Source organism: Sceloporus undulatus, chromosome 1 (assembly GCF_019175285.1).
Source record: "Sceloporus undulatus isolate JIND9_A2432 ecotype Alabama chromosome 1, SceUnd_v1.1, whole genome shotgun sequence".
NCBI lineage: Eukaryota > Metazoa > Chordata > Lepidosauria > Squamata > Phrynosomatidae > Sceloporus > Sceloporus undulatus.
The window spans coordinates 156,360,538-156,373,430 of record NC_056522.1 but is presented as its reverse complement, the minus strand read 5'-3'; the positions used below and the strand labels follow the sequence as shown (position 1 = coordinate 156,373,430).

General features: G+C 39.0%; 1 protein-coding gene across 1 annotated transcript in view; it reads right to left on the bottom strand.

Annotated features, from left to right (window-relative positions):
• KLHL29 (kelch like family member 29) overlaps positions 1-12,893 on the bottom strand; it is a 401,354-nt gene that overhangs the window by 77,106 nt on the left and 311,355 nt on the right. Inside the window, exon 7 of the mRNA XM_042440747.1 lies at positions 1,768-1,967. Within this exon, the coding sequence (XP_042296681.1) occupies positions 1,768-1,967 (200 nt within the window). The remainder of the gene's footprint in view (positions 1-1,767; positions 1,968-12,893) is intronic.

Sequence of the window (12,893 nt, the reverse complement as noted above, 5' to 3'; positions counted from 1 at the left end):
AAATGGATGGGACAACATCCTCCCTGTTCAGCACCATAACAGGGGTATACCTCACCCGTTGCTCTGTATCCTCTGGGAAGATCCAGAGCCCTCTGTTTCAGTACCAGGTAGCTGTTTGAAACTCGCCTTGCTCTGCCTGGCTCATCCGCCACTGCTGCCAGTTGCTCACTCTGAGGTCAGAATGAGGCACCCAGCCATGTGACTGAAGCTGGGCACTTTGTTCTGACCGCAGAGCAAAGTGAACCATGATGGCAGTGGATGTGCCAGGTGACCACACACTGGGAAGCTCAGTAGGATATATATGTGATCAGCTGCTTGGCATTGGAATGGAGGGCTTTGCAACAGGGGAGGGTCAGAGCAGCTCTGGGGCCAGGGTACTCTGGGCTGCCCTGCACCAATGCAGACAGGATCTCGACTCACCATAGACCCCAAGGATGTATCCATATGAAAAGTGTGGGAACCTAAATTTTCAGGGTCCTTGGATGTCAGTCTATAGAGCATCTGAGACACTACCATATAGTGTTCAAGGTAGCAAGACCTGCAGAGAGATCTCCAAAGAAGACTTCATGGCTTTCAGTTCAGGTTAACTAGGAAGAGGAGTAGGCAAGATGCAGTGTATTGCATGCTCATGGGTCATGATGTCGTGTTGTTCCCTATCAGGTGTGAAGCAGTGTGGTGGTGATCTTCATATTTGACAGCAGGGGTTGGTATTGAATGTAATTCACTCAATAGTTAAAGTGAACAGTTAAAGTATCTCCGCTAGTGATATTCTGTGATTTATTATTTTATAATGATGCATTGAATAATATTTTAGGCAGAAAGGCAAGAACTGTGGGATGCAAATTAAAAACAAGGAAATTATTGAAACTAGGGGCCCTTCAGTGTCACATTTAGTGAGCTACAAAAGGCCCCTAGAATTTAGGACTAAGAATATGCTTCTGTTTGAGAGGTAACTTACCAGATTGCTTATGGAAATCCTCCTTGAGTCAATTAATTAGCTGCCTTCTCATCCTCCTGCTAACACTGCCTGAACCAAGCTTTCAAGGGTGTAGTAAAATTAAAGTGCAAAGGGGAACTATATGGGGGCCAGGTGAACCTCACACAGAATAAATATGAATTTTGTTCCATGAAAAAAGTTCCATTTACTTGTATAAATGTAAAATAAAACTTCCTACTGGGGTGTAGCTAGGTGGGCAGGGGGCAAAACAAAGGCATTGCCCACCACATAAAAAATTTGTCTCACAAAATTTTCATTTGGTTCCCAAATTTCTAGCATTGCGGTAACTTAAAACATCACTTGAACATTTAAAAAGGCAGTTTATGCAGCCAGTGAAAAGGGGACAGGAAAGTTTTGACAGAATACAAACACAACTGGAACAATTCTAGTTTTGAATAATTTTCCATGTCATTTTCTATGCATGGCTAGAAATTGAGGACTGAGGGAAAATAACATTGAGGGGACAGAACTGAGCAAGGGAATATCATTTTAATCCCCTCAGTTAGCTATACCCTTGAACTTTTAGCACATTAACAAGGACTAGAGGCATGCTTTTCCTCTTTTCCTAAGCAACAATACAGAAAGCAAGGCTGTATTAGGAAATGACTTCAGTAGGGCATCTGTACTACAGCTATACTCAAATGGGGCAAGTGGTGATGGTCTGTTATGTTGCAATACTATTTAATAACACACTTTAGAGCAGAGCTGCTACAACATGGACAATTTTGAAGTTCAGGAGTAGAACAGAGACAAATAGCACAAATACGTACCTAGAAAAGACACACAGACTTTGCAAAATGTATGAAACTGGAACTTGCTGGCAGCTTCCAGAAGTGTTTTGGCGTTGGCAGAATCTATGACTAAGGAACCTGTGTAAACAAATTCCAGGAGTAATTCCAGGACGTCCGCTGTGAGATTTGATAATTCCAACTCCAGCTTCTCACCACTTCCGCTACTGTCCCGAGGTGACCTAGTAACAGCAGACAATGAAATTCTTACAGGACATTAACTTTCCCCTAACGGTTGTCACTTATTGATGGCTAGATATTACTGCTCATTGACACAGAATTGTTATTATTGTTGTTTAAGAATGGAAAATACTGAATTTTTTAATGAAGAACTTAAAAAAGGACTTTATTACTGGATCTGAAAGAGAAGATTCTTGCACACAGACACAAAACAATATATTCCTAATTTGCATATTCATGCAAAAACAAAACTAAAAATCGAAACTGCAAACCAAACAAACAAAAAATTAAGGAGAAGATGAGCCAACATTAATGAAAAGGTGGAACAGGATTAAGTTTCAAAGGGAAGCAATACATTTTTAGACCTAGATTCCATGCCTCTTCATCTTCATCTTTAGATAGCAAAACCAAACAAGGGAAAAATAAGCCTACTGCTCTTCAAGAGAAAAGATAATTTGCTTTTTTCCCCCAGGACTACATCCTTCATACAATCCATGGAATGCTATCTTAAGTATTAAAAGTGATGGATAACAACCTTTTGTCTAAATTGAAATCACAGGGGAATGGAGCATATTTCTGCATACCATTCTCAAGGTTGCAGACAATTAATAATTTGTCTCTGTACATATTTATTTCTCAAAAATATATTGTTCCCTTTTAGGCACCAAAAAGAAAAATGAAACAGAAAAGGAAGGAAGGAGACCCCCTGCATGGCATTGCTTTGAAAACGAAATACAAGACTAGATAGACAGACAAAATGGTTAGAGCGGAGGAGGGAAGGGGGGATTGGAACAACCAGCTCTGCCACAGGAAGCCAGCAGCCATCCTCTCGAAGTTTCATGACCGTGGCCTGCGTAAAGTGCTAAATAATTTGGTGATCAAAGATCGCCTGCATTTGAAGTGTACATTAGTGCTTGTGAAACTAGCAGACAAATAAATAAATAATTTTTGTTTTGAAAAAAAAAAAAGGTACATGGGGAGGTGGGTGAGAAGGGCCCACTTCCTAATGGCTGGCACATGGTATAGCTGCAAAACACTAAAGTTGGGTTATACCTGAAAGACAAAACAAAACAAAACAAAAAAAGAAACCAACACCACACATTTGGTAATGTCAAGAAAAGGGGAGGAAAATCTGTTAGCGTAGGAAAGCAAACACCTTTTAAATGGTTAGAACCACCACTGGCACCTTCTCACAGAAGGATTAATTGCTGAAGTCTCTGCGGCTAAAAACCTGTGTCAGAATTAACACCAGTACTTAGTGTCCCCAGTAAACTCTTTGGAAAAAAGCTTGGCCTTAAAAAGAAGCCTGGCAGGTAGCATCAAGCAACGAAGTCAGTATGGCTGAGCAAGGTCTAAGGTTGGGGCGTGATGACGACAAAGTATTCTGTATACAAAGTATACAGAAACACAGATATTCGAATAGGTCAGCGAAATTTGTTCCCCATCTTCCAATTTCAACTGCTTTTGTATCCTAATCGCCTGAATCAATACCTTTCTACCCTGTTAATATAAGTTTGATAGCTATGATGTACAGAGTCTCTAGCAATCCTGCAGAAATTTGCACGTGGCTCTATTGTGGCACAATCCTATTTTTCAACTGTTTGATAACAAATTTCTGAAAATCCTCAACACGTACCTAGTTTTGTATTTTTATAAGTTTACTCAGAGAGATATGACCTATTTTATGAACAAAACTAGCCATGTAACTTTATCTAAGAAGTTACCAGATCATCTGTATATTACATAATTTTTATCATTAGGGCTGTGGGTCTCAAATTTTTTATCCTTGAGGGCCCTACTTTACATGTGGACTCCGTGTCCCCTTGCTCATCATAGTATATGAATAAAAACATTTTGTTTCTTTAGCATGTGTATTTTTGTTCACACATTAATGTAGACTCATATTTTTACATTTTATAATGAAATAGCTCTCCTCCTCCTCTGCCTTCAGGCAGAAGCTCCAAGTGCTCTCTTTGCCTTTCTCTTCCCTTCTAGGACAGAAAAGGTTTGGGAAGAAGAGGAGGGATCAGGGCCATCAAGTCTCAGCCCCCCCTTTCACCTCCTGCCCCACAGTTTGAGAACCACTGCTTCAGGTAACAGTGTTTTGATGCAATCAACATTTTCCCCTTTGCTATGTGGAACAGAAGTTAACCAGTGTTAAACATGAATATTCTCTTTACGTACTTAGTTCAACCTTTAAATGCAGCCAGCTATTCTAACATCTTTACAGTAAAAGTGCCAATTGCTCAGTTAAAAACAACAACAAAACCCAGACATTATTGCAGACTGTTTAAAATGTGTGAGATGCTTACGTAAGACGAAACAGAGTACTTGGACTCTGTAATGAAATATGTCATATTCCAACAGCTTGGGTATCTCCTCTCCATTGAAGAGTGTCCTAAACTGTTCAGTTTAAGAGTAAAGAGTAATTTATGGTAGTTCCATTATTTTCTACAACTGACCTGGCTCCTGTATTACCTCACATTTTTATCTATGAGCATATTCTTGCCCATTTTATCACACACTGGGTTACTGTTGTTGTTAACCACCTTTGAGCCGATCCTGAGTCATGCCAACCCTGTGGATGAGATACATCTAAGATGCCCTATACTCCACTGCTCTATTTAGGTCCTGTAAACTCACACTCGGGATTTCCGTAATAGAGTCCAACCATCTAGCATTCAGTCTTCCTCTCTTTCTACATCCCTTCACCTTTCCTAGCATTATTGTCTTGTTCAATGAGTTGCGCCTTCTTGTCATATACTTCACAATATAAAAAGGCAGTAATAGCAAATATGTTTTGTGATGTAGGCAGCATTCCTATTCTGCACATTGCAGTAAATAAGGGATGGGAGAGACTAATGATTTCCCCATATGACACGAAGTCTAAGGTAGAACAAAAATTTGGGTCAAGAACTTCCTCACATAGCCTTCCTCAAACTGGTGCTCTCCACAGGTGTTGCTCTTGAAATCACCAACATCCCCATCCACCACTGGCCATGTTGTGGGTGATGGAAGATGTAGTGTAAGGAATCAGGCTGGAAAAAATAAGTGTGAGCCATCCTCAACCTTTATTCAAGTTCTCAGTGTTAATGCCTCCTCACTATTACCTCATATTTATTTGAGAGGATATTCAGCAACCTATTCTGTGGCTGACCTTATTAAGCTTTCTCTGAAGACAACAGAAGCAAACAGCAGCGAGAAAGCTGTTAAGAGCTTGAGTCACTATTAGAATAAAGAAAACAACAATATTAGAGGCAACTCCACCCTGTTATTGCTCCTTGGAATAATTCAGTGATAATCTCTTCTCCTTTGTATTATGCCAAGTTATAAACGGCTGCTGCAATTGATTAAACACCAAAACAAAGCTAAGGTGTTTAATCAATCACAAAAGCCTCTTATGGAGAGCATAATACCCAGCAGAGATTACTGATGTTACACAAACTGACAGATATGGAAAAGAAAACTGTATCCATTTTTTCTTTTCTTCTGGTGACAGTCTAATATTGGTAGCATGCTGCAACTGGGATCTTAATGTAGCATACACTACATGAGTACTGTTTAGCTGCATCATTGGGATTTAAATTCTGAGAAAGTGCTGCTCTCAACGTACACAATGAACAAATGCATGCATCTATCTAGTCATCTGCCTAGTATGGTTTATGTGAGAATAAACCAGCTTGTGCAAGTTTACATCAGAAATCAAAGGGGTTATGTCTTGAACTGATTCCTATGAAATAAGCAAGGAATTTTCAAAATCCACCTTGCTCAGTCTAATAGTGGAGCCAGCCCTGAAAGAGAGAGGATTATAAGTCTGCCCTGGTGAGCGAGCACCAAAAGGTTATGGCTGAAGTATAGGGCTCTAAATCTCAATGAAACAGATGTGAGATACTACCTCTCTGCACAGGAAGCTGAGGCTGAGAGAATGTGACTTGCCCACAGTCACCCAGTGGGTTTCCATGGCTGAGTGTAGAATAAAAACTGGTCTCCAGTCGTAATCCAACACTCAAACCACTAACTACACCATTCTGGATCTTCAATTAATAAATTGCCAATTAAGTTTCACCTGAGATTGTAGCACCATAAAATGTGGAGTTGTCAAAGATGGGTGGATGCTTTTACAAGGCACCTAATATCATTTGTTTAACATTGTGTTTAAGAGAGCCAGTGTGGTGTAATGCTTGAGAGTTTGGACTCTAGGTACTGGGGTTCAAATCTCTGGTTGATCATGAAAACCCACTGGGTGATCTCAGGCAACTCATGCTCTCTCAGCCTCAGAGGAAGGCAAAGGCAAATCCCTTCTGCACAAATCTGGTCAAGAAATCTAAATCTGTCCAAGAAAAACCCACAACAGTTCCCCTTAGGGTTGCCAGAAGTAAAAAATGACTTGAAGGCACACAACAACATTTTGTAACATATGTAATGTCTGGTTGTTAAGGTGGGCTTGGGTTTGTCCCCCCCCCATGTCCTCTTACAGTAAGACTACTTAGTCTTCCTGAACACAAGCACTTATGTAACTCCAGGTTCATGAATCTGCAACTGTAATACTGAGTGCCAGCCAACATATTTTTGAACAGGAGGGCATACATTGGTACAGCTATTCTTCTGTATGCGGCAAACCCAGTTCTCTGTTTCCTCATCCCTAAACAAGGGCATGATGTAGAGGTATTCATCTAGTACTTTCCACCAGCTAATACATCAGTAGTGAGGCTGCTCATAACTAAGGACCAGAACAGACAGGCCAAATTAAAGCTGCTTCAGGTCACTTTGAAGGTATACTGTTTAAATGACACACATATCTTAAGAAGTCAGAAGCTGTGGCAAAGCAGCGCTCAAGTTCTTAGGACTGGAGTGTGGCTTTGGCATGGCTTCTGGCCTCTTAGGATCCATGCATCATTTAAACAGCATATCTCCAAAGTGACCCGAAGCAGCTTTATTTTGGCCTGTCTGTTTGGGCCTTTACTTTCAAAATGCTGTTTGCTGTTTCAAAGTGCTGTTTTTTCAGCCACTAAGCTAGCTAGCTAGCTCTCCCCTTTCAACACTTGCTCATGCATATACATACATACATACATACATACATACATACATGGAAGTCTTCAAATATGGGATGTGTGTCTAGGCAAGACTCACACCTCCCTCCGGCCAGTTAGAAATTCACATTTTAAAAACACATTTCTGCCCCTTTAAAAGTTGCTGCCCTTCACAGCTATACATCCTCCTGTTTACAATCTACTGTTTTTCTGTCCCCTCCAAACTGCAGCTGCTGTCTCTGTCATTGTTGTTCCTGAAAAGACAACCAAAGTGTTCTCCTGCTGCAGCTGTGGAAAGCAATCATATTTAAAAGGGGGAAAACCTATTAAGGATCAAGGGCTGCCTTGAGGACTCAGAGCCAAAAAAAAAAAAAAAAAGTGGGGTTTAAACTTATAAAACAAAAGAATAACACAAAATAAATCTGAGTCACTTTCACTTAACATTTTTTGCCAAATGTTGTGTATGTGTCGATTTACTGCTTAGAAAATGTTGAAACTATTTGGTCTTATACAACCAACTGAGCCTATATTTTCCCCAAACCATTAAATGATACTTAGTCTATTCTTACTACTCTACAAAAGACATAAGGAATATTATGCTAATAAATCTATAAAGTCTCTGTCAAAATCTGACATTTGCAACTGTATGATCTGACATGTTCCTGTATGTTTGCTTGGGCAGAAACCTAAATGTGAACACCTGATCAGTTTTTCTCTTTTCCCTAAAAGTTTAAATAGCATGATGTCATTTATTGGCCTTGTAATCACTGCTCACATTATAAAGGTCAAACATTTCACACTGTGGCAGGAAATCAATAACTTCCTCCCACAACCCGCAGGAAAAGAAAGTTTTGCTTCTAAAGAATAATGTGTAATAATAAACAATTTCAGTCTTTGCTTTATCAGCTTGGCAATCTTAGAGAACGGCTGCAGTAAGAAGCTGGGGAAGCCTGATAGATAAGCTCATTAAAATTAGGAAGTGATTTAGAACAGGACTCAAGATTTATCAGGAGCTAAACAGCAACATGGTTTGTTTAGGTCAGTGTTGAAACAAGCTAGGAGGGGAGCTTTTTAACAACTTAATTTTATGGGGTCTGTCAGGGAATTCTTTCAGAAACGGAAAGCACAGCGCTTACAGTGTGTGATGAATAGAGTTTCGAGTTTCTACTAACAAGGAAAAGATAAGCAGTGCTACATTAGACACCTGCTGTAAAGCAGAGTTTTAACCACATTAAGGTATATACAACTTTTAAAATAATCTGTGGCCTAATGAAGTTTAAAACAAATGAATTTCAACATGCCCTGACTGCTTAATTAGCTGAAATAATGGTAACACTTAGGAGTTTCTGCTTCTTTGTATACAGATGTATATATATTTTCTTACCAAGATACTCCATTAGTGAAACTTCCTCTATAAGTATGGTAAAGCAACATCAGACATATGTCTTTTCAAGATGTGGTTTAAGATTGTAATATCAGCGTTCGGCTGGAACAGCTTTACAAGCAATAGTTGATTTAGCCATCAGCCTGTGGACAGCATTCCTACATGGTCTCTAAGTATAATTTCCAATGGATTTCTCCCAACTGCTAGGCTACAGAGGCCTCATTAAACCTGCTAACCATATTTATTTGGGCTGATTAACCATCTGATTGTGTTTTGAAGGTTGGCCATATTCTTCCGGAGATTCACATTGCATATGGAAAGCTACCTATACATATTATAGACAGCTGTCTGCTCTCTAGTTACACGCTTGAGTTATATTAACAAGTCAAAACAAACTCAGGATGTTCAAAACTAAGCCATCTGCTAGAAAAAAGAAGAACTGTGAATAATGTGAAATGTGTTATGGAAAAGCCTTGCAACTAACAACAGTTGGTCCAGTGGCATCAATCCACAGTAAAACCCCACCAGTCTGGAAGATGTATGGTATACATGTGGAACATAGCAGTATGTTTACACCTAGGTAACCTCAACGATCCCATGCCTCAAAGTTAAATTTTATGTAATAATATCAGGGAAAGTTATTGGCTAACATCCCGGGTTGGCTGGAACTTCTAAAAAGGCTTCCTTTGTATTAAATGTGAGTTGTAAACCCAGTTACTTGTAGTGTTGCATACCACATTTCAAAGCCACATAGATTAACCTAGGCAGCTCCAACTATGAGCAACAGGGATCTAGGAGAGCTAGGTTTGAATGGATTTTAGGTAGGTGAAACTTTTCTAGAACTGCGCTGATGCTAAAATTAGGCTGTATTTGAGAACCTGGAGCTGGCAAGATTATTATTATTATTCGGCCCATTGTACAGGATAGCCTCATGAAGAATATAGGACAAGTTAAGGAAGAAATCATTGATTTCTCACTTCCCCGTTGATGACACAATTTCATCCTTATGAATCACCATCTTATTTGTTTTAGAAGAACATTATTTGCTTTCCGTTGCAATAATGAAGGTACAGGTGCCACCTACACATTTCATTGTCTCAGAAAATTAACTGCAGCCACCTTGAAATTGAGTGCATATAAACATTTTGACTAGCTTGATGGTAATTTGCGATAGATATATTTTTTATTTTATTTTATGTAATTTTATATGATTTTATTGCTTTCAGGGCAGCTCCTTCCCTAGTGACGAAAGCTTTCCTGACCAGTTGTCTGAAGCCCCAACCAACATAGTCAATAGGAACTAAAATACAGAAGATCTGAGGGCCATGTGGTCTATTTGCTGTTTATGCTCACAACTGTTAATTCAAATTATAAGCATCTACTCCATCCACAAGAGTTCTGGTTTCCTTGGTTCATTCCCCTCAGATGCATCCATATTGCAGAAATAAAGCAATTTGACACCACTTTAACTACTATGGTTCCATCCTGTGGGATCCTAGGTTTTGTAGTTTGGTGATGTGTTCAACCTGGTCTGTCTGAGAGCTCTGGTGCCTCATCAAACTACAAATCCCAGGATTCTGTAGGATAAAGTCACAGCAGTTAAAGTGGTGTCAAACTGCTTTATTCCTGCAGTGTGGATATACCCATAGTGGTGATAAATATAACCAGCTGAGCAATAAATATAAGTTTAGTTCTCTGCCCACTAAAAAAACAACAAAACAAAACAACAAGACTTAGCTGCTTAAACCAATGGAATAAATAAAACCAACTGGTCTTATCAGATTCACATTGCATATTGATATTTGTGTGTATGTATGTGTGGCTCAAACAGAAAGAGAAAGTTAGAGATTTGGAAATCCTGATGAAAATCTTAAGTGAAGATAAAACTGTACTTTAAAAATATATATTGTGAAATTGTTTTGGTTGGGAAAGCACAGATCACAGGAGACTCATAGCTCTTTGTGGAACCTTTGGCTCAGATTGCTAATGCAATAATATTAGAATAATTTTGTTGAAGTCTTATACAGTGTAAATTAAATTTATTCATTTGTTTAGGGGGAAACATTGATCCTTAAGGAATTGAAAACTGAAAGCATAAAGAACAAAGTGAATTTAACATTTTCCATTATTTGGTAGTCCAGTTTCCAGATTATTAGTTTTTAACTGCCCAGTCTCTTGTGTATTTATCATGAGATCAGCCACATCTACAATTTATTCCCAGCTAATAAAAAGTTAGTATTTCCTATACAGAAACAACATCTCATGTTTATGAGCCTTACTTATGATTCCTTATGTGTCCATAGTGCACACATAAGGATAGCTGCACTACATACAAAGTAAGAAATTTCCACAGCACAAACAGTACTGTATTACATTATACATTTAATATAGTGGAGTGGTTACCCAAGTAAATGAAGGTACTTATGTAACAACATTATTGTAATATGAATGCCATAAAGCATGAACTTTTTTTAAAAAAGAAAGTATTAGTGTTCGTTTAGAATTATATTAGGGACATTGTTTTCAAAATAATTCCTAGGCATTTATCCTGTTATATGATCTGGTAAGAAAATACTTTATTTAGAAGGGTTTGTTACTACATTTAAAAACATTTTCATGAATTTGTTACAAAACTTCACACATTTTGGAAACAAAATGCAATTATTGTGTGTGTGTATGTGAGTGCATGCGAGCTGCACATATATTTATTTTTGCACTGGGAGATGAGGATTTAGTTTAACATACTATCAGTGTGAATCATTTGATCTAAGGCTGCATGTACACTGCAGAATTAATGCAGTTTGACACCGCTTTCACAGTCATGGCTCAATGTGTGGAATTCTGGGAATCATAATTTTGTCCGAAATTTAGCCTCTCTGGTGCCACAACAAACTACAAATCCCATGATTCCTAAGGATGAAGCCATGACAGTTAAAGTGGTGTGAAACTGTCTTAATTCTGCAGCATGACAGCAGCCCTAGTTTATATATACTCAGTTTCAAGAAGATCTAATCTTTCTTTGGTGCAGACCCATGTACTCAATATTCTTCGTCAGTCTGTTAGCTACTATTGTCATTACCACATCAGTAAAACCAAGACAGGATTAATGGAAAATGCTGTGTTGACAAGAGATGTGGCCAGAACTAAACCAACAGAAACAACAGAGCCAACTTTCAGATATGCTTCTACCCAAAGAGTAGGGCATGCTCTAATTTCTTCATTAAAAGGGCAGCTAGGACAAGCTTTCCTTGGTAGACAAGCAGAATGTCATAGGAGCTGAGCTCATGGAGTGAATTACAAATCTGCTTCCCTGCTGAGACTTCTTGGGGGTGGGGAGGGGGTAAGAAACAAGTTTCAAAAGCACAGCTAAACAAGCAGAAGAACGAGCCAGTTGTCCTAGGAAGGGTAATGTTCCTTGACCTGCAAGTCTTTCTCTAAAGACTGTAAGGACAGAGCGAGCTCCCTCAAGACCTATGTCTGGAGGAACAAAGAAAGTGGGCCAAAAAACAGTACTGGCATCAATACGCATGAAAGCATTACCAGAAGCTGACGCCTACTATGCTACATAATGGCCCAGTTAGCTAGAGTATTACATACAAATTAAACAGCTTAAATGGTCTCAAGAGCACAAGGATGGTAGAGGATGGAATACAAAATAAATCAGGAGAGAATCTCCCTTTCTGTCTCTCTCTTTTTGACAGAAAACATTGCTCCCCCCCACCTTCGTTGAGGCCAGATCTCTTTTAATCATATTTACTGCACAATAATCAAACAAGCCGCTAGAACACAGCTGGTACTAGTGGCAAAATGTATAGAATTATTTCTTCCTCTAGATTTACATAAATCTTCAGACACAGGAGTATAGTTAACTGTTTGTTCTGCTAAGAGACTGGATTTTGCAGGTTCTTTGTCACTCCTATATATTGCCTAAATAGCATACTCCTATTCCTTGCATACTATTTTCAAATGTTTGCACTGTTTCTCCCCTTCTTAAATATTTACCATATTCAAACTTGCCTAGCACGAGGCTCCCGATGGGCTCCCATCCAAGGGACCAATCCAAGTCCACACCTGCTTAGTTTCAGCTTCTAGACTATTTGCTGGGTCCTTGTGGATTATTTATTTCCCTGTCAGCATAAATATATGCACATTACTGAGTGTCAGTGGTGAAGGAGGAGATGGAGGGATGGGGAATACAACATACAGCATATGAAATTTACAGTGTGATGAAAATAAAACTATGCTGCAATCAAAGAAAATAGGCCCAGTGTTTAAATGATTGGATTTAATAATAGTTCATTTTCCAGCTTCGCTCAGACAATATTTTGAATGGGCAGGGAATATAGCCTATACAGCTAAAGAATCAGAACACCAGCAGGTATGTGAATTAAGTGCTAGATTTGGATGGCGGGACCTTCATTTTACAGTGCTGTCACACCATGAAGCTCACTAAAAGATCTTTGGCAAGCTACCTGTTTTCATGGAATATATGCTCCTGACTTCTTGTGAAATTT